General features: G+C 35.1%; 1 protein-coding gene across 2 annotated transcripts in view; it reads left to right on the top strand.

The window, feature by feature from the left end:
- Nucleotides 1–25800, top strand: part of LOC108907224 (extracellular matrix-binding protein ebh) — a 75223-nt gene extending 49423 nt beyond the window's left edge. For both annotated transcript variants that reach the window (XM_018710802.1, XM_018710801.1), the window contains 3 exons: nucleotides 10326–10424; nucleotides 10483–20185; nucleotides 23032–25800. In XM_018710802.1, the coding sequence (XP_018566318.1) occupies nucleotides 10326–10424; nucleotides 10483–20185; nucleotides 23032–24739 (11510 nt within the window). In that variant the 3' untranslated portion in view covers nucleotides 24740–25800. The remainder of the gene's footprint in view (nucleotides 1–10325; nucleotides 10425–10482; nucleotides 20186–23031) is intronic.
- The last annotated feature ends 1663 nt before the right edge of the window (nucleotides 25801–27463 follow it).

Genomic DNA, 27463 nt, shown 5'->3' with positions numbered 1-27463 from the left:
CTAAACCGTGTCTTAGTTGGAAGGTCAACTATAAAGTCTCATAATACTGTTCACATTTTTGTTTACTAATAGCAACCAATACTAATAGAGGGACAGAGGAGTCACTTAAATCAGTTTTGTATAATAACAACGCCCAACTCATTCCACAGTCTAAGCGCGTCACAAGTTGGTAATAAGAAGTAGGGCACGAATTGAAATTTTTTAAATAAAATAAAATAAAATTGCATATAATGATTTTAACTTTCATTATAGACTAACATTCAGTGACAAAACACTACACTTTTTTATGCAAACACCCCATTACTAGAACTAGAAAAAAATGTTGACATACAGTGTGTCCAAGATAAGGATGGGATATCATTAAGATCTAAAAAATGGTAATGATACGGGCTGGCTCAGATTAGAAAAAAGTTGTGTTTTTTATACCTAACAATATGCCGTTTATAAAGTTTTAAAATTCCTGGTAGTTCCGGAGATATCCGGAAAAACCCGAAATTTTGCAAAATTGTTTAATTTTTTTTCTGGCTTTATTTGAAAACGAATTTTAAAGTAAATTGCATATTTACATTGCCACTTTTTCGCTCTATCCAATGGCAATCAATTTTTGCAATCCGACTTTTCGTCTTCGAGGGGCCATCATCAGGTTCATTTTTTTAAATACATCGCTGCTATTTTGATGACAAAATCTAGTCATTTTTAATTCAGAATTAGATATATTTATTATTGTAATCGCTTAAAACGGTTTTTAGCTTGTTTTAGCTATCATTTAAAATTTTTCCCGAGTACGACTCTGAACGCTTTCAAAATATCTATTGGAAGAAGTCATTATAGTATAAAAAATCAATACAGCACAAAATATCCAACAATTTTTTTTAATCAATAATTAATTTGAAAAAGTTGTAGGTACTTAATAAAAAATAATACGAATTTATGAAATGTTTTATTATCTCTAACTAGTATTGCTAATAGCAGTAAAAAAATTGTTGGATATTTTGCGCTGTACTAATTTTTATACTGCTATGTTATGAGTTCCTCCAATAGATATTTTGATAGGGTTCAGGACCGTACTCAGGAAAAATTTTAAATGATAGCTAAAACAAGCTAAAAACCGTTTTAAGCGATTACAATAATAAATATAATATCTAATTCTGAATTAAAAATGACTTTAAGCGCTTACAATAGTAATATCATCTAATTCACAATTAAAAATGACTTTAAATTTTGTCATATTTAAAAAAATTAACCTGATCATGGCTCCTCGAAGACGAAACGTCGAATTGCAAAAACGTTGACGCCATTGGATACAGCGAAAAAAGTGGCACTGTAAATATGCAATTTATTTTAAAATTCATTTTCAAATAAAGCCAGAAGAAAAATAAAAGATTTTGCTTTCGGGTTTTTCCGGATATCTCCGGAACTACCTGGAATTTTAAAACTTTCTAAATGGCGTATTGTTAGGTATAAAAAAACATAACTTTTTTCTAATCTGAGCCACCCCGTATCTGTTACCGTTTCCTAGATACCAATGCCTATCCCATCCTTATCTTGGACACACTGTATATGGTATGTCTCGGTATATGTATTATAATAGATATGGGTGAGTGCACCAAAAATGAGTAATCAAGTGTCCTTAGTTGTTAAAACTATTAGAAAATAGATACGGAAAAACGAATACGATTCTTTTACTTTTTTAAAAAAATGATAAGGCAGATTTCTGTTTTTAATTTGTTTTAGTGAGCTAGAAATCACTTCTTAACTGAAAATCAGTACCGTGTGTACTTTCTTTCAATGCTTTATACTATAAAAATTACATTTCCATACATTCTATAAAAAGAATTTTGCCTAAAGTGAAAATTGTTTTCTTATTTAAAATTTGGCTTAATGTTTTGTCTTTAACTTGTTGCTGAAAGTAAATAGTATTTAAAGCTAAAGTGGGGATACATATAAAATATTCTCTACAAAGGGCACATACTTAATTTTAAATTTAAAAAATTCAGGTCAAATAGTATCGGATTTAATTGTATTTGCCTTAAAAATCGAACTCGAAATCATACTGTTTTTTTTTCTATCTACATTTAATAATATTCAAAGTTCCGCCGAATTCAACTCTGTCAGTAGTACTACCGAGAGTACTACTGTGTTTCATACAATCACTTCCGTGTACTGATATTTACAAAATTTAGTAATATTAAAAAATTAGGAACGCGTGAATAGTTGTACAAAAACACAAAACATGATCAATGTTTAGGTTCTCATATCTGTACTGGTATTTTTCCCTAATCAGCTTCAAAGATAAAATTCAATTTCAATCACCCATATATGTTTCAGATATCTCATTACTTAAATTTTATTTCATTTATTTAACTCTACATACAAATATAGATATAACAATATAATATTGCACAACAGAAGCTAAAAGAGGGTTTAAATTTATCTCTATATATTAAAATACAATCTGGAACAGTATAAAGGCCTATTCACACTATGGCTCAAGTCACGAGACGCTCACGCTACAATCGTACTCTTTGGTCGCGGTCTTTGTTTAGTCACAATCTTTTCAACGAACCCTGAGCGGTCCGTGGTTCCATAGTATCAGTGTGGGCAAGAGTCGAACAAGGGAATGTCATATTTGGCTATTTTTTAATATTATTCTGCGTACTTGTGCCTTAGAATGATCACCTAGATGGATGAAAAATGAATTGAACTTGATAAAATGCTGACCGATTAAATAAAAGTGAAAATATGTTGCAACATTATCATACAATTTGTATATTACAATCCAATTAATTCTACACTTCGTCTCGAGTAAATTTTTCCGGTGATGTGATAACCTCTCGCAATGTAGTATTTTTTTTGTGTCATGTATGATGAAATGTTATTGAAATTGTGGTGAAATGCATGTTTTGTGGTACGAAAATACTGGAAGAACTTCGTTTCGCGTCCGTAAGTTCTTCTAAATTCTCGCATCAGTAAAGATAAATGTGTACAGGTGTATAACATTGGCATAACATTCTGCATAAATTTGGATCAAGTACTAACTCTGGTCAGGTTCCGAGCGCTGGTTACTGAGCTTAGACTGATTGTGTCGACGTTCGTTCACATAGTATGGTGGATCAGCAGATGGTCCTACTGAGAAGTCCGCCTTAGATCTGCACCATTGAAATCGCCTCTTTCGATTTTAGACTGCTTCCTAGCTCGGATTTCATAGAATTCGGGATAATTTTTGTTCCCGAAATCTGAATTTGGCGATTTTTCCGCTCTTAGATCTTTGGCGACTGTTATGCTAACATCATCGGTCTCCAGAGGTGTCGTTTGTTGCAGCTAGGGTGATTTAGAGCTTCTTGGAGCGGTTTTTGGAGCGGCAGCGGAAGTTTTGAAAAGTGTGGTGAATTTGGTTCGCACGTAAGACGGTTTGGGTTCCCCATGAGTAATTCTCTGTTCTGATGGCGATCGATCCTGATTGGAAAGGCGAGTGAATTTTTGAACAATTCTCTAACTAGAGAGAATTGTAAGCGTACCGTGACCTGAGCGCCTAATATGAATTGACCTTGACCGAGGCCTAGACGCTTTATAACACGACAGATTTTGCAATCTGCCTAAGAAGTCGCAAATAACTCTGTGATGCTTAAAATTAGCATACATCTCCCCAGAGAGGAAGAAGTCAACACCTCATGTCATACTAACACTAACAGTACCTATGTGAGCAAACAAATAAACATGTACACGTGGTGGTACTTGTACCCAATCCAAACTGAACCTTAAATTGAGATAAACAAGTACGTAACACTTAAATCAAGATTTAATTAACTCTTAAGCATTTCTCTCATCAACTAACTTTGTTTTATTTTTCTTTCCCGCCTTTAAAATATACAAATAACCAGAAAACAGTGTTTAATAAAGTAGAACAACCAGTAGAACCAATTTAAGTAATTTACTCTGGATTTGAATATAAAAATTTCTAATTTCTAATTTTGTTGTTTTAAAATACGAGTATTAGAGGATTTAACATTTTGCAACTCATTTAATTTTTCTTTAGATAAGTATATAAAATTTTTCGTTTCTACCGAATGTTAAGGAAATATGTTGAATTGTTATCTATTTAAGTTACGTTAAAACTATTTTTATTAACTCTCAACAATTCTGGTAATAGATTGCTCGTAAATATATTTTTGTGGATACAGTATTTTCAATTTATTTCTTAGATTTCATCATATTTCATCAACCAAATTGTAGTATGAATAGCTGTCCGTATAAAAAGATAAATGTGTAAATAAATAACAAAATAAAAAAAGAACAAAAATGCAAAGAAAACTATAAATTATGTTAATTTTATGTTAAAAATACAATTGTCAATGAATAAAAAAATAGCAAATGAATATAAATTTTGACAATCAAAAAAACAAACAGTTCATAATTTTGAGAGGAGAAAGATATTTTAATATCTGCCAAAGAATTGAATAGGAAAAGATTTTAAAATTAGGGTTTGCATTTAAAACATTTAAATTTCGCGCTATATTTTCTTGGATCACCTTTACATATGGAATTTAGTTTAAAAATCCACAACGAAAATAAAAATGTAGCTGTACACTAATATAGGCCAGGAAAAAGAGCTGGGAAATGGCCATGTCGCGACTTTGTTCGACAAACTGAATTTATCACTATAGATGCTAAATATTATGTACAATAACATATTAGTTTCCACAGTCATAAAAATAGGGGGAAGATTGTTTACAGGGTGGTTAATTGTATAATTTGTATGTAAATTCATGTTTTTCGTTCATTTCCACGAGACAACAGTAAAGTACTTTTTTCGTCTTCATAGGACCTACAAAACTAGCTCTCGAGCGTCAAAAAGTATTGATTAGACCAAAAGTTATAAACAGAAGTTTATTTATGACTTTTGAATTAAACATTTATAAACTGCGTTATTATTACCAGAACGTTTTGGCATCGCATCCTCTCATTCCTTATCACTGTCTAATAACGAAATCTGGAATCGGTAAGTTGAATAGTTTACAAGTTATGGCCTTATAAACAAATTAACTAATTATTAGTCTGGACGATCCCGAGCATCTTCCACAATCGCACTGATTTTTTTCATGGTAGATTCTTTTTTTAAATTTCAAATTTGCAACCTGGAAAGTTTTGTATTTTTTAGCCCTAGTTGCAAAATGGAATATGCGACGCACGCGCGTGATATAGTTTTATATTATTACATATTCGGAAAGCTTATGAAAAGAGCTTTACGTTAAAAAAAAATCGTCAAGATTCGTTGAAAAACAACGGAGTTACAGACTGTCAAATATATTGCGATTGTGGAAGATGCTCGGGATCGTCCAGACTAATAATTAGTTAACTAACTTGTAAAACTATTTAACTTACCGATTCCAGATTTCGTGTGAGTTATTAGACTGTGATAAGGAATGAGAGGATGCGATGCCAAAACGTTCTGGTAATAATAACGCAGTTTATAAATGTTTAATTCAAAAGTCATAAATAAACTTCTTCTGTTTATAACTTTTGATCTAATCAATATTTTTTTACGCTCGGGAGCTAGTTTTGTAGGCCTTTTGAAGAGGAAAAAAAGTTATAAGTGAAAAACGTGAATTTACGAAAAAAATATACAATTAACCACCCTATAAACAATCTTCCCCCCATTTTTATGACTGGAAGCTAATATGTGATTGTACATAATATTTAGCATATTTCCTGGCCTAAATAATGACATTTGTACACCACACAATGAACAACGGGTGGTGTCAAGATAACAAATTATTTTTCATTAATAGTTCATTTAAGTGTATGTGGCGTGAATATCTCATTTAGACAGACGCCAGACCAAGAACTCCGCGAGGAATTCTCAATGCACGGCTCGACAAAACTGCCTGCTATGCGAAGGAAATCTGTGACGTGTGTTAACTGTAAACCGCAAATAGGAAAACAAGGCACATATCTGGCCTTTTGTAGTAATCGTTGTCTTAAAAAAAACTAATGGTTCTGAAGAAATGAAAACAGCTATTTATCGACACAATTTTTTTTATAAGAATATGCCGAACACTCAGAGTGGCTTTAGAACTGGATAAATTAACCTAATAATTACATTACATAATAATGAATAGGAAACTATAGTATAGGTTCATCCGGCTCCTAACCTTGAAGGTTAACTAGTGACTAATCTCAGGGCCTAATAGGAACGCCAGCTGTTTTATTGAGCTTTGGGCTAAGCAATATAGTATAGTAAGCGGTAGGTAGTAATAAAATTCTAAAAATTCAGTATGTTTTTACTCACAAGCCGCGAATGACACGCACGAAATGAAGACGATGACGTGTCTTTGGCGGGGATTGCCCTTCAATCCATTTCAGCCAATAATTTCGCAGCAGCACGTCTTGTTCATCGTTTACACGACTGGAATATGCAAGTTTACTTTATATCTAATTTTATATGTTAACAGGGTGGTAGACGGGCAAAAAAGAAACGGTCGACGTTAATTCGATGAAACGAGAATGGTCGAATAAGCCATCGCTTCATTTTATTACATTTATTGGTTTTAAGTGTATCATGGAGTTGCTTGGAAAATTTTAAAAGCTAAAGTATAAATTAGTGGCAATTACTAAAACATACAGTTGCAGCTCGACGAGCAGCTATTGATTTTTTATGTTTGCATAATGGCAATTACTGGTGCATTAATATTTTAATATTATCCAATTTTTCCCGAGCCTCTTCAGACAATGTCTCTTTTATAAAAGCAATTACTTGTACATTTATGAATAATCACGTCAATATTATATATAATTAATTTACATTCGTGCATTAGTAATTTTTTTTTAGGCTCACCGCAGACGTTTATATTTTATCGTGAATACTTATAGTGTTTTTTATTTAATTATAGTTTTCTAGACATATTGAGAATTGAAGATTAATACAAGTTGCTGAAATAATTTAAATTTCACAATATTATTGACAATGTTGCTTTGACATTAATATTGCATGTGTGCGGTTAAAGGTAATCAATTATATCAGTATATATACGGGGTGATTCAGTCGTAATGTCATTAATTTTAAGGGAAAATAGGGAAGAATATTTTCAAATCATTATTTAAACCCCTTTTCACTATTAAAAGCACATTAAAAGCTAGGTTAGTGACCGAATACGATAAGTCAATATTCACTCTCGACAAACCTTTAACAAAGGTTATTAATTATTCAGTTTGTAGTACGTATACCTTATTGTGAGGCTTATTGCTTTTCAAAGAGTAGTATGGTACCTACCTATTTAAAATGCCAACACGGTTAAAACAGCACTTTGTTATAGTCTGTTTAGAAATGAGAGTAATAAAAGCTTATTATGTATGCAAATCGTAAATAAATGTAGTACTGGTGCTTATATTCAATATTTTTATACTATGTATTTTCCGTATAGATGAGGTGTACTTTTAAAAAAACTTTGTGTGATCGACTGTACTAAATTGTAGCAGGTAGCTAAAATTTAATCCCCGACAATCCGTCTTTGTCTATGCCGCTTCAATTTCTCGGTCCATTTCTCTTATAAGTAAACAATATAAAAACAGCATTTCAAAACATGAGGCTACTTTAAGCATCATAACCGGGTTAAGAGGGTTTTTAGTAATTCAAATAAAATTATTCAATATTATTATCAAAATATTTATTTAAATTTAATGAATAGACTTTTATTCCACACAAAAATATATGTATTTTGAAAATTCAAATTATGGTGAGTAAATGTAGTGTTGTATAAATGTACAATAAAGAAAATAAAAAAGTAGGTATATTAAAATTCATCCTCTGAATATTCTGATGAATTATCTTCGTCTCCTAGATTGATAACGATAGGTTCCACAGTAACGTCAATTAAATTATCGAGTTCCCACATTTTCTCCTCTTCTTTTTGTACATGATGTATACATCTTTGCCAGTTATCTGCAGTTACTCGTTCCAAGGAATTTTTTAACAAAATTTTCACGTCACTTAATTTAAACGTCGTATTATTTCGCGCTACATCTCCTTTTACCTGCGCCCAGACTAATTCGATTGGGTTAAGTTCACAGTGATAAGGTGGTAACCGTAGTACCGTTATTTGGCGATTTGTTGCCATTTCATCGATAACATATTTTTTCTGATCTTTATTAAGATTGACAAGTGTCAAAAGTTCCTTTTTCACCATATTTGTTTCAAAAGAAATGTTTTTTCCGGATAACCATTGAATTATATCGGCTTTCCTCCAAGCAGTCGTAGGCGTCCGCTCGGTCTGCCGTGAATGGTAACTGGCATTATCCATGACAATTACAGACCCCGGAGGAATAAGATCCAACATCTGTGTAAAATACTCTTCGAAAACATCTGCGTTCATGTCTTCGTGATAGTCACCTGTATTTTTAGATTCAAATAAAAGTAAACCGCCATCTACAAAACCACTGGCACTACCTATATGTGTCACTATTAATCTTCGCCCTTTACCTGAAGGTGCCTTGAACCCTGTTGAAAGTCCATCCAAAAATGCTTGTCGAAAACTTTTTACATTTTTATCTTGCCATACTTTTGTTACAGTATATCCCTCGTTGACCCAAGTTTCGTCTAGATAATAAATATTCCTCCCTTCGTCACGGAATTTTCTAATTGATCTTAAGTAGGATCTTCGCCAACAAATAATTTCATCTTTATCGATAAGAACTGACTTCCTGTTCTGCTTTTCCCAGCAAAAATTCAACTCTCGTAAGACGGCCCATAATTTGCTTCTACTGATTTTTGGCAAATCGTTGTCCTCTGAAAGTTCACTTAAAATTTTGTTTAGCGTTGGTATTTCTTTTTTAAAATAAAATGAGTGTACTTTTCTGCGAATGACATTTTTGAAGAAATCATCTATAACGACTTTTGACCTCCCTGTAGATGATTTTGGGGGATTTACAGTATCTTGTTCATTTTTTGTTTCCTTTAAAAGTCTGTAGATAGTCGATTTTCCAATCCCTGTCATTTTTGTTAGCACTAGTGTTACCCGATAATTACCTGAAACGAAATATTACCACGCCCATGGCCGGTTCTTATCTCGGGGTTTTATTACTCTCTTTCATTTCCAAACAGACTATAATAAAATGATCATCCACTACATTTTGATTTTGAAACCAATTGCAACATTTAGGAACGACTGAGGAAATCAGCTGTTTCTCTTCAACGTTCGAACGCTCTGTGATGCGCCGGCATGTTCCCAGTCAGCAAATATGATGCAAAGTAGGGTGTAAAATTAAGGGAATTAAGGAGAAATTGCTTATTTTTAAAAGGTCGAGTAAAATCACCCTGTATATATTTTCTTTTTCTTTACAGTGCGTGCGTTTAGGATCATTGCTACTCTTTGTTCTTGAAAGACTTGATAGAAATTAGTTGTCTTTAGAAATGAAACTTAAAACTGTTATTATATCAGTCTAGTTTATAGCGTTGTTGCAATGCTGTTGCTCAAGTTATTTTCTTTAATATATAATGTTGGTCAACTGTGTTGCAATAAGTTATAAGTTATTACGAATTTATCAGTTTTTGTACTAATGCTACATTCAAGTTTAAAATTACATAATGATAAAATTTGGGTTACAAATATTATAATACTAATTAATAGTTTATTGGTTTTTCTGAATAAACAACGGATTCAGATATCGGATGCCCTAATATTCCGTGTATGGGGAACTACGACAGATTTTTCAAAATAAGCTGATTTAGCTGAAATGTTCTGTATTCGAATTTGTTTCGTTTAGCCGAAAAAGAACGTCACAGTTGGCAAAATTAGTTTTTCTCAAATAACTAATAAAAGTAAAAAATTATTGCATTCGTAACATTTTATTCTGTAAATAACTGTGATTATTGACAATACAAGGTTGACAATACATTTTGCATAAAAACAAGAACTGAACAAGAAACAGTATCAGAAATTTAAATTGGAAAAAGCATTTTCTAGGGTTACAAAATCGTGAAAACTAAAATCTTTTTTCAAGTCCAATGCCCGCTAACGACTAAACCAAGTAACTTTAGACATACTTCTTATTTTGACTCCAAAAATATGTGGCACTTCCATATACCTACAAAGAATATTGGGACACCTTGTATATAGGAAAATATTAATTATAGTTTTGATCTGTTTGATATGTTCACTAAAAGTTATTTAATTTTTGTTTAGTTGGACACCTGCTTGTAATAAAAATCAAACATTCCTTGGATATCGATTTATTTAACAAGATGCAAGAAATTAAGTTAGGTGCGGAAATAAAAACACAAAATCATCCTTTCTGCTTACACTATTAGTAAGTCATCTGTTTTGTTATAGGTTTAATCCACCGCGTCCACAACAAGCAAAAGACTGAGCCCACAGAAAAGAAGACGTACAAGAAAACCTTCGAGGGCCCCAGACAGAGACCCAGCGATGGTAAAACGTTACACGGTATTGTATGTTTTGTAGTTATTCAGATTGATTTTTGTTGTAGCCGATACTATTCAGCGTATGTTGGCAAATTTACCGGCGAAGAGATCTACAAGGAAACTTATCTCCCTCCAGGATGGCATTTACCGAGCTAGGAAAACTACGCAAAACATAAAACAAAACAAGGTGAAATGCGGTAAAGTAATCTACAAGAGTTCTACTCGTAATGAAACGACAGAAAAGACCATCAACACGACGCCAACAATATCAAAGTCACAAATTAATTCGTCTTCGAGTCGGAGATCTTTGAGGAACTTGAACAAAGTTCTAGTTAGTCGAATCTTGGACACTAACACGACTTTGAATGTCAAAAGGAAAATCAAAGCGTTAAACGATAGACGCAGGACAAGACAATCTTTATTGGAACAAGAAAACATTAAGGAAATAATAAACGATGAAAATTTAGAGCAAATCCTTACAAATGATTCTAGTTCTCCGTCAAAAACAAAGTCAAAGGTTCTGAAAAAAGATGAAATAGAACCTGAAGGCACCCAACCTTCAAGTAAGAGAAGCTCGCCCAGATCTAGCCCTAAAAATCTAAAGAAAATGTCTGTGAAAAAACTGCTGACAGGGAAAATAAATATCAAAAGTTTCTTCCCTGTCAAGAAAAAGAAGAACAGGAAAATACTTACGGAAAACCAAAATCCTCAAGATGTAGAGAATGCGGAAGCGGAAAATAGCGATATTAAGACTAGAAGCAAGAGAAAATTTAAAGAACCTTGCGAAGAGAAAACCGAAGAAAAAACGAATGAAGTTGCAACTGTTAAAATAGAGCAGAAGAAAACTAAGCATGAGACTTTTAGTACTCTTGTGAGATCGTTCAGTTTGAGAAAAAAGAAACTCGCGAAGAAGTCCATTCAGAACAACGCTACGGAAATATCACTGAATGATGTAAATAACAAACAGAAGAATCCCACAACCGAAAACTCAGAGGAAAACAAACAAATACCATCACAAACTGGTCAGGAGCTGGATAAATCCGTAAAAAAACGGAAACTGAAGAGCAGTTTTCGCAGTGTAATAAATAAAGTGAAAAAATTGAAAATCGAAAACACTCCCGACAATTCCGTGAAAACAGAAGACCCGAAACCTAACCCAAAAACCCCTAAAGACGGTGCTTTTTTAGAAGGAAGCAGTCTGGAAGGACCATCGGTACCCGTTCGAGTGGAAAAGGTCATCACACCTTCAACCTCCGAAACAAAAGAAAACACAGCTGACATATCCACGACTGCCCCTACTGCGATCGACTTCCACGACAGCAATGAAAATCCTCCCATCCCAGAAACCATTTTTAAGTTAGAGTTGAACAACGAGAAAAGTCTGCAGGCCAAAGGAGAACTTGACTTCGATACCCAGCCTGTAAATACCAATGTGACCAAGAGTAGTGACTGTAGCATAGAAAAAACCACCGAAACAGAATCTCCATGTAAAGAGAACGACACTGCCCTTCAAAAAACTGATAAAACTCAACCGATCAGTATAGAAACTTCTGTAAAACCCAAAGTAGTCCCACTGATATCCCCAAATATGAAGGGGAAAATTAGAAAACCTACGAGAGGCTTAAACGATTGCATAGCCATGTTAACAAGCAAGCTTCAGCAAAAGACTGTGGAGGAAAATTCTAACAAAGTCGACAGTATATTCAGTTTACTGTCCCCGACTAAAGCACCAGTTCCATTCCGAGAAAGTTACCCTCCTAAAACCGAGTGTATCTTACGAATACCCACTTTCAGAAGTCAAACGTCGTATCCCGAAATAGAAGAAACTGCTTTGGACCTCAGCACCAAGTCAATGAGACATAAAGAATTGGCAGAAGAACCTTTTGTGAAATCCTTAGACACGTATATTAATACTACTATGGTAAAAATTAATGATGTTCAGCCACATGGAAACTTTATAATCCCTACCTTTGACAGAAAACTAAAAGTTTTTAATTCAGTGGACCGCATTATCGAGGAGGTTGTTGAAAACAGGATTCCAGCCATTGTACCGCAAATTCAACAAAGGCAGTGGAACTCGGTAGACGATATCATTCAGAAAGTTATAGACGATCAACGGTCTAAAATAAAATTACCCATTAGGAATTCTGTGGATGACATAATCGACTTTGTAGTTGGATCTGAAAAAAGTACTGGGAATATAATAAATGATATCGTCAACCAAGATTTTATCCTGAATAAAGAGACGACTGTTAGAAAAATTGGTTCCATTAGGAAATCCAAGAATAAAAAATCTTCAATTGTTACTCCTGGAGAAACGGTTACTGACAGTACACCAAAAGTAGTAACGTATGTCGAGAAAGAGCCTCTCAAAAATATTACTATGACCAAATTGGATAGCACTGATACAGAAAGTTCCTTTGCTAAGAGCAATTCCTTGAAAAAGAAAAATAAACCGCAAAAATCTATCAATAACATTCAACATGTCGAATCCGAAGGGATTATACTTAATACTCCTATTTTCCTTTCAATTTTGAAGGCCACTGATGTTCCAGAAATTGCAGACAAAAATAAAACCGAGGAAAGTAACAACAGTTGCACAGTAGAAAACAGTTCCCAGCATGCCGAGTCACTCTTAAACACTGTGAAGACTCCTGAACAGATCGACCTAAAATTGAATGATGCCTTTATCGACACCAGTAAGGAAGAAACAATCGAGAAAACCAGCACTGCAAAAGTTAAGAAAGGAAATAGAAAAGTCGGTCAGATCAGAAACAGGTCCCGAGTTAAGGTGATAGAAACAAAGGTTGAAGAACCACAGAAAAAGCTTCTAGAGACCAATATAGATGCTCTACTAGACGTTAAAGAAATCAAATCAAGTTCAGAATTACAATATTCCTCAAACCTGTCTGCTAGCAACGAGAACTTTTTGACCAAAAGTGACGAGATGAAGCAGTTACCTAATGAAGATGAACCTCATCTGCTAGAAAACAAGCCCATGACTCTGCAACAGAAGCCTAACGTTCCGGCAAGTGATTCTGAGGATGACATACCACTCGCAGCTTTAGTTAAATCTGACGAAAAAGGAGCAAACCCAACTGAAGTGAAAATTAAACTTAAAACCTCATCTTGTGACGAGGTGACCGTTGAAAGGCAGAGTAACACAGATCTGGCTAATATGAACGTAAAGGAAAATAAATCTGAAGAAACAAATGAAGCCGAATCAAAAGATGAGCCAAATATTGGAAAATTGGATGCTGATCATTATAGAATGGAGGAAGTTGAAGCTGTCAGCATTAAAGAAGACCTTGCTGTCTCAGTTGCAGATAATAGTATCGACAAAACTAAATTTATTGAAAAACCAGATACTAAGAAGAATAATAATAGTGACAAGTCTCAAATCGAAGAAACAGAAATGAAAATAAACGAGAAATGTGATGCCAACAAACAAAACCAAATTAATGATATAATTGGTACAAACTTGTCAACAATCACACAAGTTACAGAACTTAGTGATGATAGGCAGGGTTATGTTACAGATGGCAAAGTTTTTGGTGTTTCTCAAAATACTGACAGTTTAACATCAACTGTGGATCTTCGTGAAGATAAAACTTCTCCAGAGTCCTCACTTATTAAAGAAAAAGAGATTCTTAATTCTGAATCAGTAGTTGTAAAGGAAACTATAAAAAAATCTAGAGCTTTGAAAAAAGAAACCAAAAGTGTTTCCCAACCACTTAATGATACAATACAAACAAAATTGATATCAACACCAGATGAACAAGCCAAAAATGTGGATCTATTAGAATCCGAAACAGAAAAATCATCTAAAACGAAGCTGACTAATGATGGAGATTGTTCTAAAATAACCGATTTTGACGAAAATGTTAAAGAGGATATAAAGAATATTACAGAAATATTTAAGAAAGAGGCCAGCCAATCTGTAAAGAAACCTAAAAATAGAATGAATAAAAATAAATTTGACGTTTCTAACAAATCTTTGTCAAACAATCCCTTAATCGATATGATTAATTCTAAGGTTATAGAGGAACTTACGGTACAATTAAAACCATTAACCCAATCAGATCAGTACTCATTCAATATCCCCGATTTGAAAAGAAAGTCAGAATTAAATATTTTACTTGATACCATTCCACTTGAGGACAGCACAGAACAGGAGCTGAAACCAGTATTAAGTCGATCAGACGAAATTTCTCCCAAAACAAAAACGAAACTCGTAAAATCCAAAGCAAAATTGAAAGCTATGAAAACAATGGCTCACGATAACTTGAAGTTTCCAAATGACACCATGAACAGTAATATAATTGTCGCAAGTTGTGGAAAAATAGAACCAGAACAGAGTAAACAAATTAACACTGACGAAGATCAAACCCTTCTGATAGAAGATGAAATTCCTTTAAAAAAATTATATCAGAACGTATGTAATAGTATTGCACAATCAAACAAGATGTCAAGAGAATCTGAAGACGTCGATAGAGAAATAGAAAATATTTTATTCTCGACTAAGAGAACTGGTTCTTCAAAGAGGAAAAATGTGAAAGACCCCCTGGAAAACACAATCGCAGAGAAAATAGATGCAAATGATTTGATTTGCAACAAAACAATACATGCAAAATGTGCTGAGGCCGAAGAAAAAAGTAATACAAAAAAATCTAATGAAATGAAAAATATTTTAGATACAACTACTAATATTAATAAATCAAGTACTGATGATGAAGCATTACCAATCTATCCAGAAATGAACGTAGCATCGAAAAAGTCACCAAAAGAATTGAAACAGCCAGTGATGAAAAATTTAGAAATAACATTAGAATTGACAGATGTGACGAAATCAGTATTTTCACTTTCAACGAATAAAAACGACGTGTTAAGTGAAAAGACAATTAAGATCAAAAAGAAACGTCAATCGAAGTCTGTTAATAAAAAATCTGCAGAAGTTAATGATGATAACATCGTAAAAAACAGTTCTGAAAGTGATGAAAATGTGAATGAAAAACCTGTTGAATGTATTTCAAATAGAACCAAAACCGAATCTGATAGGTTGAACAGGTCAAGATCCAGATCCATCAAAAATACATCAGCTTCAGATGTTACTTTATTACCGGAGCAGACAAACACAATTGATATTACATTCACTTCACCAACCAAAGATATTAATGGAGAGTCGATTGGAAATAGTGTATTCAATTCGAAATCTAAAGATTTCACTGAAGTCGAAAAAGATAAAGACTTCAGTAGTACTTTGGAAGATAGTTCTAATATAAATAAAACGGATATTACTTTAGAAAATGCTGCACCTGAATTGAGACAACTCAAAGATAATAGTTCCCAACTTATGGTAAAAGGAAAAGTAAAGCATAACAGGCATTCAACTAAAACAAAAACCCCAAAGAAACCAAAAGCAAAATGTAAGATACCCCAAATAGACCTAGAGCTTCCCAAACAAATTATATCTAATGATGTTGAGAAAGCTCCCGTTGTAGCCATAATTGACCTTCTCGTTGACAACACAAATTTATCTACCATGGACAAAGAAACTAATAAAAACTTTGATCCACCCATCGATCCTCAGATAAAAGAAAATACCAGTGAAAATACACCTGATAAGGTCAATGAGGAACCTCCCATTAAAATCGTTATCAATAAACAGAAAACAAGGAGAAAATCGAAGAGCTTCAAAAAAATTGACCTGAAGGGACAAAACGATCTGTTCAAAGACTTTGCCCTAGTCATCAAGAAACCAAAACGGGTAACGCCTATAATCGCATACACACCTGCGGATACGTTTTCCAAAGATATTTATCCGAATTATCTGAAAAAACCTGTTGAAGAACCTGTACCCTTACCGAAAGTTGACACTGAAAATGAAGCAGATGAAAATTTTGCTGAATTAGATTCTTCAGTCGAAGAAATGGACATGGAACTCGACGAGATCCCCTTCACTTCGAACATTATAGAACGTGATACCAAGAGTTTTCTACCTCCGGTTACAGAAACATTTAGTAACGCGGAAGTGGAGGCTTTCGTTGAGACCCTGACAAAATTAGAAAACGATAAACTAAACATTGAAGAGAAGAACACCAGAACGGAAAATAGTATAAAAGATGTTGCGATCGAAGAACTGTTTTTGCCTTCGGAAAAAGATTTGACACTACCGACAGAAGCGGAGGTAGAGGAATTCTTGTATGAAACCAACAGAAAATCTACCAGAAATAAAGACATTGACACTGAATCTCCCAATAAGAAGTGCAAGATGGATTCGGATAATAAAAATAAGACTCTAGATAATTCTTACCAGAATGTGCAAGACCTAACAAAACTTGATTTAATTTCTGGGGATGTGGATGAGAAAAATGAAGACGCCATAGTCCCAACTCTAGTAGTACCAACTGTAGAGAGTGACGCTGATAAATATGCTGATAATACAGTTGATGCCTTGATAATCAATTGTGACACTCAAAGTATGGAAGATGAAGGGAAAACGAACACAAAAAGATCAGCCAGCAAGAAAAAGAAATCTAAAAACAGTAAAAACATGAAAGTTAAAGCTCCGTTTACTAATATGGAACCAGAAAATATAAACGCTAAACCAGTTTTTTCTCCAGTAGAACCGTCACCTGCTTTAAATTCCGACGTCAAAGAGCATAAACGAAAGAGGTGCAAGTCAACAACGATCGATGAAATTTATCCAACTGCAAATGACGAACTGAAGGATTTAGGCAAAAACTCAAACAAGCTGAAGGATATAGACAGCATATATGCTTTCTCCGAATCAGAGGACTTTGAAATTGAAAAACCAATAGAAAAACCAAAGAGGCCTCTAAGGAAACAAACAAAGTCGTTGTCTGAATCCGTAAATACAACCACCGATGATTTAGTCATTGATAATTTGTTGCCTTCAGTTTATGAAGCCACCTCGAAGCAATGTCCGAAGGACCTAAAACCTGATGGTGAATATAAAGAAACAGAAATTACAAAATCAAGTTCTGCCAAAAGAAGGCCTAGGTTGTGCAATTTCATCTCTGAGCAAAATACAGTTGGTGAAATTAAGGAAAATGACGTTAACATAGAAGAAGAGAGCAGAAAATCTGTAAGAAGCGCGAAAGTAAAAGCTTTAGAACATATCCATGATGACGCTCTGGCTGAGTTAACAGAAAGCGAAAGAAACAGGGACCTAGAAAAGGATAAAAATAGTACGATCGATGCTGCTGCAGAGGAAATAATCAAAAAAAGGGTTAGTAGAAGGCAAAACAGGTCCCAGAAATCTCAGATAGTGGAGGATTTGAAAGTATCTAGCGATTCTGAGTTGATTTCTAGCGATAACCAAGTATTAGATCCAGAAGAGAGTGCCGGTGAAAATGTAGAGGAATTAATAAAGAAAAATAACGATAATCCTATCGAAGATGAGACGGTGGTACCTTTGGAGAAAGAGTCAAATCTAAATGAAATTCTTGCCCCACAACAAATTAAAGAAACCTTAGACCAACCGATCAAGAAAAAGAATAACAAGAAAACCAAGGCAAGTAAAACACAGAAAACCAAAAAATCAATTGATATTTTCGAAATATCACCGGAGGAAGCAGAAAAATCTTTGCTACTCAAAGAGATAGCTGGAGACCTGACAGGTTTGGAAGAATTAGAGAATAGCATTGAAAAGGAACTTAATGCAGAACCTGAGGTCAAAAATATTTCCAAACAGTCGAAGAATAAACCAAAGCAAACTGAACCAGTAGTCGAAAAACCAAGTGAATTGCTTGATGGAAAAACAAGCGAACAGAGCTTCCAAGGAAACGACAACGCCGACTTACCGATGGAAGACAACAACCAAGAACTGAGGAGGAGCAGAAGGGGTTCCAGGAAAATAGCCTCGTACAACGAAAACGATCTTATCGATCCTCTACTCGATGAAATAGACGGCAAGAAGAAAATAAGGAAGAAAGAGAAAGCAGTGATTGAGGAACTCGAAAACAAAAGCCAAAGGAAAGTGAAGGAACCAGAAAAAAAATTAAATAGCGAAGAGTTGTTCGACCTGTTAAAAGCTTCATCTACTGAGAAGCCTCAGACTGCATTCGGCAGTAATGCAGATGATTTCTCCAAAGAGTTAAATGACCCAACTTTACAGAATGCATTAGAAAGCATCCTTGATAGCACGGATAAAAGTAAGGAGGGAAAAAATGTGGAAAGTATTTACGAATTCACCGATAGTCCTGAAAACGTTGAACAACCCAAAGACAGTATTTCAACATTAGATGTTACAAGGAAACAAAACAAAAAAGTCGCTAAACCTGCACAATCGAAATCTCAAGCAGAAGGAAACCTTGACTCAGTCTCCATTAATGATCCAATTCCAGATATTACAACACTTGTTCCCTCAACACCGGATATACTCGAGTTGAGTATGGAAAGTAAAACAAAAAGTCTCAAGTGCGATAAAGCTGAACCTACGGATAAATCAAACTATTGCGAAATTTGCAACAAGAAATTCATCAGGACAGATAATCTGGTAAAACACAAACGTACCTTGACGCACATCCAGAAGCTCTCGGAAATCGAGGCCAAGGAAGCCGCTCAGAAATCACAACCTCACGAACAGTCAAATAACTCTTCTAAAACGTCAACTTCCATCATTGAGATAACATCGGACTCGTCCAAAGTAACAGAGAACTTGTCCAAGTCCGATATAAGTATCCACGATATTTTGCAGGAATCCGATAAGCCCAATCGACAGGAACACGTCACTGACCACACTGCATTCCCAAACAATCACTCTCTGAAGTTAGCAGACATTATTAATGACGTTTTAAATAAACCCGTTCTCGAGGGCGACGACAAGCACAATAGTTTCTCTGATATCATAATGCAGAACAATGCGGAGATTCAACCCGAATACCGACGGTACAAGAGCCTAGGCGAACGTAAAAGCTTCGATTCAGAACCCATGAACGCTGAACCTCGACCAGTACCGATGCCAGAGCCCTACGTTTCCAAAACGACCATCTTAGAGAAACAGATAAGCCTTCTAGAGAATATCATAGAAAACCAAACGGGAGTAAATTATATCGATGACATATCGATGTCCTCAAATAATTCCTTAGAGAACAACGTATTGATCAGCCCCTCTGAACTGAGTTTGAAGCAAGACGATTCAAACACCTACTCGAGAATTAATCTGACGAAACCGAACACTAACGATGAGAGTTTCCTTAAACCTTCGCAGTACGAGGAAATTTCCGAAGACAGCGTTAATTTACGCAGTTACGAGGATCAGAAGCTAAGAAAAACCCTAAATAGGGACGAGGAATTATTTTTGGAGTGTTGTAGTTTACTTAAAAGCGGTTCGGAGATGTCCAGCTATTCGAATAAGAAATCTCAAAATAAAGTCCTGAATACCATGGGTTTGAAGCAGTGCGACGAACCCGAGTGGTTGGAACGGAAAAGCTTGGTGGAAAAACCGTTGTACGATGTGGGGAACGAGTATTCCGATAATTCAAGGATACCAACTCCGCTGGGAGACAGCTACGATGACGACGCGTCGAATTCCAACACGATAACGTCGAACTGGAACATAAACAAGAAAGTTAACGTTTTTGAAGATATATCTCAAGACAAAGACGATGATGCGAATAAAAGTTTTAGCTTCCAGGAAATTTTAAACGAAGACGAAGGAAAAGATAAGGCTAAAGGCAACATATCTAAATTTGGATGCATTCTTTCAAAGACAATCGGGGTGTTGCCAAAGGTGATCAAAAGGTAAGAACGTCTTTATTCAGTAACGTAGAGGGTGTATGCCAAGTTTTGGCAAACGATTTCTGAGTAGATTTAATTTGAGATATTGCCCAGGTTGAAAAAATGTAAGGTTTATATCAATTTTCACATAATACTTCAATATGGTGTTTTTTCCAATGTGTCCAAATGTGTTTGTAAATTAATGATCACATCATACAAAAAAAATTTTACTTTTCATGCGACATATGTTATCTGTAGTAACACAAATCCGGTGTCAGAATTGAGCTATCGCATCACAGGAATTTTCTAACCTCAAAAAACATGTCAAAAATTGCAAAAATTCACGAAAAAGTGCTAGGAAATATACAAAAAAAAAATGTGTTTCTATATTCAAATGTTCATTTATATGGTTAAGACCTCGCCGAACGTGAATCCGCGGTCCGAATTGATGGTTCTTTTTCTAACCTCAAAAAAATGGGTCAAATATCATGAATTTTCAAAAACTAACAGATTCGCGCCAAATTTAGTATACGGGTGTTTTCGAGGTCGCTGATCACGAATTCGAGGCCGCCGCCATTATTCCATGGCTAGAAATTGGCCTCAATGATTTGGGATCGAGGGGGATTATCCCTCTTTATCCTGCCTCATCTCGTGTAGGCCTGGACAGCCTTCGTAGGTGGGCCCCATCCGTCGTTTACCCCGACCGCAAATGCGGCCGGTGTAGGCGCTTTGTGGGACCTCCTTTTGTCCTGGCTGGGCCCCGCCGGCTAGGGCCCTTTCTTCTGGCGCTCTTCTTGCTTCGCCGGCTCGTCTGTGTAAACCCTGGGGGTAGTGTCATGTTTATGTGTGGTATGGTTGGGGAAGTCGAGGTCAATTTTGCAAAATTCAAGATGGTGGCTGACCAAATTTTTAAAAAATAACACATTCGCGCCAAAGAGTGACCGAAAAATTTTCTAAAAATATCCAAAAACTCGTCATGAAAAATAAAAATGAGCATCTGTTTTTCGAAAATTTTCGAAAATCACCCTTATTTAGGGGTTGAAAAGACAAAAAAGTGAACAAATTAAGAATAATCAACAGTTTCAGCGACCCCGAAAACAACCGTATACCAAATTATTTGGCGGGAATCTGTTATTTTTTGACCCCAAATATTTCTATGTTATCAAAATAATATAAACGTGAAAATATCTAATTTCGTATTTGATACGGTCTTGTCCGGATTGAAAATCAACCCTTAATATCCCTAAAGGGGTGAAATCATCCCCTAAATGCCTAAAAATGCAAAAAATGTATTAAAAGTTACAATTTTTTTGTTTTTCTTTTATACGTGATAATTGAACCCTTAAAATAACACACAACAGAAATATTTGGGGTTTTACAATTATTGTTGATGATTCTTAATTTGTACACTTTTTTGTTCTTTCGACCCCTAAATAAGGGTGATTTTCGAAAATTTTCGAAAAACAAAGTGATGCTCATTTTCATTTTTCATGACGAGTATTTGGATATTTTTAGGAGTTTCCCTGTTGCCTCTGTCAGAGTCTCAAAAACAGGCGGAAAAATGTTTTTTTTTGTGGTCACTTTGGTATACGGAGGTTTTCAGGGTCATTGATCACGAATCCAAGATCAGATTTATAAAATTTGTTTTTAAAAATTTAATCGATTACCTATGTAATTTACATATTACGTGAAATTAGGCAGAAAACCTGTGAATGAATAGATCTTTTACAGAAAAAAGAACAAGCTATAGCCGAAAAAAATAAGGTTAAAAACATGATTGGATACTCAGGTTATAAAGTAAACAAAAGTATTTACAAAATGAATTTCGCAATTCTGACCTCAAATACGTAATCAGCGACCACGAAAACTCCCATATACTAAATTTGGCGCGAATATTATTTTTTGAAAATTTGGTCGGCCATCTTGGATCCGCCATTTTGAATTTTGCAAAATTGATCTCGATTCCGTGATCAGCGACCCCGAAAACCTCCGTATATCAAATTTGGCGCGAATGTGTTATTTTTTGAAAATTTGGTCGGCCATTTTGGATCCGCCATCTTAAATTTTCCAAAATTGATCTCGGATCCGTGATCAGCGACCCCGAAAACAACCGTATACCAAATTATTTGGCGGGAATTTGTTATTTTTTGAAAATTCGTGTTACCTGACCTTAATTGATCCGTTTTTTTGAGATTCAGGTTGGATGGGGTCCTAACCATATAAATAAACATTTGAATATAGAAAAGATTTTTTTTGTACTTTTCTTAGCACTTTTTCATGAATTTTTGCTATTTTTGACCTGTTTTTTGAGGTTAGGAAATTCCTGTGATGTGATAGCTTAATTCTGACACAAGATTCGTGATCAGGGGGTAAAAATACTATGGATGACATATGTTGCATGAAAAGTACAGATAACTCTTTTTTTGTAAGGCCGAGTAATTTACTTAAGAATGGCAAATAAATTGAAGTTATAATGTAATACTGTGTGTTAAAATTTTTCCCTCAAAAGTATACAAAAGCAGTAAATCTCTTAATATTGACTTTCATAAAAAAATAAATATATCAGTCAAAATAAATGAATATTCTTTAGGATTTGAACAATAAATCTTCTGTACTTCCAAAAATATACTGCTTTCCATATAGGTTGAATGAAGTTACTCAATTTTTTTCCAAGAATAAAACTAAACAAATTTAATGATGGGCACTTCATAAACATTGATCGATTTCAACTACAATAATTTTTAAAAATTACATGAATCTATGAAATTCCTCGTTCTCGTTTTTCTGGTTTTCCAGCTTGGTGTACACCTTGAATAAAATTGTAGAAATCAAATCCATTCTCAAAAAAATACAACCGGATTTCTTTTTAGAACATCAACTATTCCCGTGGATGAGCCTTGTGGAAAGAAACACGAGGAACTCAGTGACGGATCTACCAGCGAGGGCAAGAAAATAATCACCAAGGGGGCCAGAAAAGTTTTTGAAGGCCTTAAAGTATCCATACCCACAGAAGAACTGAACTTGGAAGAAGTATTAAATTGTAGCCTGAAATCAAAGAAACTAGATGTTGCCAGTATTCAAAATTTAGCAGAAAAATCGATAGAACAGTCCTTATCGTCGGCTAAACCACCCAGAACGGCTAGAAAATCCAAACCAGTCAAGAATAAGTCGCAGTTTGGGAGCAACCTATTGTTCAAAATGAAGAAGAAAAAAGTCGCATCTCCCACCAGTACAAAAAATAAAAGCGATGACGTCAAAGCGCACGATATCTACGACTTCGAGGAAACCCAAGATAACACAGACGTGTTCACAAAACCAGATTTTCGTGCGTTCCGGAACATGAAATCTAACGAAGCCGTTTTGGAACCAGAGAGCGACACAGATAGCAGAGACTACTTGGACTCTTTCAGTTACGAGGCTCAATCGATCACTTCAAGTATATCTTCATCGTCCTCGAAGAAACCTAAGACTCAGGAAAACATAACGAAGAAGAAATGCATGATAATGGGAAGAATATTTAAAAACGCGGCCAAGTCGAAAATCGAGGACATCGACGAGGAAATCAGAGACATTCCAGCATTAGACAATTGTGAATTGGTGGAAAGCTACGTAGCGGACTGTAAGAAGATAATCAGAAACGAAGAAGTGGTAAAACCAAAGTTATCGGAAAAAGAAATCAACCAACTGTTCGATCAGTTATTAGAGGACAGATTGAACGGTCAGGACGCCAAAACTACGGAATTGAAAACCTGCGTGAAACCTAAAATTGACGTCACGAAAAAGACTGATAACAAGAAAAAAGCAAAGCCGAAAAACAAGAAGAGAACACGCACCAACTCGGATTCTACGGACGACGAGTTCAGCCTGAACAAAACTAGCAAGAAACGAGCGTACAGGAAAAACGCGAAAGCCGAGGACAACTGCATCAACCTCGAGCAAGAACTCAAAGAGTGTATCGGCGTTGCCAGCAGGAAAAGCCAGAGGAAATGTACCAGTGGCAAACAAAACGTTTTAGTCGAATATTGGAGCTCGGACGATTCCCAATTCGAGGCGCTACTAGAAACTCAAAGGATAGAAGCGAAACAACCTGCCAAAGTCGCGGAAGCGAATGAAACCGTAGAACCCGAACCACTGCCGCAAGAACCAGAAGTAACAGTGGAAAGTAACCCCGCGCCACCCGACAAGCTACCGGATTTGAATGCTTTGGAAAAGCACAAACTAAAGAGCCTCGAGAAGAAACCTCATCAAAAAAGAAAACCGTCGGGTGAAAAGAAATGTACCGCACCCGGCGCCGAGAAAACTTCCGATTCCGTGATGTCGAACAGGCGAAAAAGAGCAGCCGTGAATCCCCTTTACCACTGGTCGAGCTCATCGGAAGACGAGTCCCAAGACCTCATCGAGGTGAAGCCCTTGAGGGAGGAGTTGGAGGACGACGAGGACAGGCCCATACAGCACGGGTGGATAGTTGGCGATTCGCCAAAGAAATTAGTTACGATGCTAGCTCAAGCGAAGGGTAAAAAAACTGATATAGACTGTGTTAAGGAACAGGGAAAGAAACGGACTAATGCAGTTAGTTGACGGTAAATAGTGAAATGTTTTTAGTTGGTGCATTTATTGAGGACTAGAGAGCAAACGTACACGCGCTGGAAGTATTCGCCGGTCTAATGTAATTTTGTTAGTGATTGGCGGTTTGTTTATTTTTTATTTTTTTGGCTAAATCGTTCTAGAAAGGGATCTATGATTATTTTGCGGATAGATGTGGGAGCAGTATTTTGGGACAAAGAAAATTAAAATTGGATTAAAAGCGGTACTAAAAAATAATTAAGTCGTGGCTGAAATATACTCCGGATGTGTGCAGGAAACGATGCTCTCTAAAAATAATGAACACTTAAGATTAGTGCACTACGAGGTAAATTTACAAATTACGCTAGGGCTAAATCAATGGAAAATTAAATAAAGTGTACAGATTTCTTAGTTGTAAGACTAAATTTGAGTAATGTAAGGGGCAGCTTGTGTATTACCTCTGAATGTCCATTGTGTAGTATCGTTTGATATGGCACTAAGATTTTTTCGTATTTTTATAACGTTTGTTTCTTAGAGAAATTATTTAATTTGTATTATATTTAATATCGAATTGATATCTTTTTTTTGTTAATTTTAATATATATTTTGTTTTATATTCTACATTGTTAACAAATGATTAGTTTTAAAATAGCTGCCAATATTGCCATTTTTTATAAAAATTATGAGCAGACGTATATGAATAAATTTTGTTAAAGTTTGAGGACTATTTTTTATTGGAATAATTTGTATTAATTTTTACTAGTAATTGTCGTCTTTTGTGTTCATAGTAAGTATATAGACATAATTTGTTTATACCTTATATTTGTGTAATTAGTCAATTCTAGTATAATCGGTTATATTCAGTATGTTTCTTTCGATATGTTGCTTGCTGTTTACACTGCCAAGATGTGCCTTGGGCCATTGTAAAGTGGGTCGTGATAATTATTTTTCTTTCTGTACATATTGTTGCAAATAGCATGTGTATTATAGTCGTATATATGGGAACAAAGTTAACCGGTAATTGTCTTTGTCAAACATGTATCAAGTCTTTTTAATAAACGATTCCCCCATAGGTACATTTTATTTTTCTTTTTTATTATCGCTATCTGTGATACATTTTTTAGATTACGAAATGGCGTCAAATATAATGACAAAATTATCACATACTAAAAGAACGTGCTTGAATGCCTTAAAAATTGACATGGGTCACATAAATACTTACTAAAATAACTGAAATTGTACTCACAACTGTTAGGGACTTCCCCTAGTAAAATCTCGTCCATTTGCTATTTATACTTTTCACTACACTCACCATTTCGGATTAAACCCGTGCAATTACTAATGTAACGTAAGCATTTGTGTTAAAATAAAATATTATGTCCAGCTATAGCACAAGAATCAAAATAAGTTTTCGATAAATAATTTTTCGTTGCTAGTTCAAATAATTTTCTATTTTGAATGTATTGACAAATAACGAGAGAGAAGGGAATCATCACGGAAACCATAGACCGCGGAAACGCTAGGAAACAATTTAGAGACGGAGGGTAGGTAGGAGCCAAGATGTAAAATGAGATGAAACAAGTCAACGTCACGAGACTTGGAGGAATTTTCAAGCTAAGTACGCGCGATTTCTTATATTATATTATCTGTTACGTGATATTAAAGTGTTATTGCGTATTTTGTATATAGATTTGATAGTAATTTTTTTAACTGTTGTGTTAGTACCAAAAAAGTCAATTTCATAATCAGAAATATGTAGTTTCTTTTAAGATTAATGTCGCGCAATTTGTATCCAGTGATCTAGGACAAATAGCTGTCGTTTTTGCTATTCAACATGAACAGTTACAAAGCACAGAAGTCGGATTTGGCTCCATCTATAGTATACTGTCAGTGTCAAAGTGTCAATTCTATGCTGTGAACGATTTCTCTCGGTTCTAAGCGAATAGTGGTCAGTGGCCGCCGCTGTCAGCAATATTCCATTGTGATATTGTGATAATTTCTATGGATACATTTTTATATTGGAAAAGAAAAACATTGAAAAGCTTATACGACTTGAAATACATAACCTAGGAAATTATCATCCTATCGCTCTCGGTTTCTTGATAATATAGGGTTAAATAGAGCCGGTGCGCTAAATCTAGCCTCTCCACAATATAATGACGAAATCGATAAAATAGACCAACATTCGCTAGAAATCGACATTCGACCATAAAAAGATTTAAAAAAATTGTTCCGAGATTTTTAATTTCTCCACTTTGAAAATAATAAAAATAATAAAAAATGAGACTACGCTCACGCAGTTTTCGCCATTCGATAGCTGCATCCTTTGGCTATTGGGAAAAATAATCATAATCCTATCGCTCTCGGTTTCTTGATTTCACAGTTCCTAGCGGGCAGCCGACCAGAGCACACGTGTTTTGTGAAAGTGTAGTGCAAGGAGCAAATTCTACCTGCCTTTATTAAGGCTACCTGGAAAGAATCCCTTTCTTTCCTTTTAATCACCGACCTAATCCCCGGCTTAAGCATAGACGCCGTCGGCATCTTTGTTACAGCACCTGTGCCGGGGTTATGCCCAGGTAAGTTTTTACTTATTTATCAGTTATTTGCATTACTTTAGAATACATTTCTTTAAAATTGCGACCCCCGACAAACAATATACCAGACAGACAAATACACCAAAAGACACGTACGCCCCCGTGAGGGGGCATCCCCACACGACTAACACTTACACACCTTCCC

This window comes from Anoplophora glabripennis, unplaced genomic scaffold, assembly GCF_000390285.2.
Source record: "Anoplophora glabripennis isolate ALB-LARVAE unplaced genomic scaffold, Agla_2.0 scaffold249, whole genome shotgun sequence".
Classification (NCBI taxonomy): domain Eukaryota; kingdom Metazoa; phylum Arthropoda; class Insecta; order Coleoptera; family Cerambycidae; genus Anoplophora; species Anoplophora glabripennis.
Note: the sequence above shows the minus strand (reverse complement) of the source record. Positions and strands in the feature narration are given on the sequence as shown.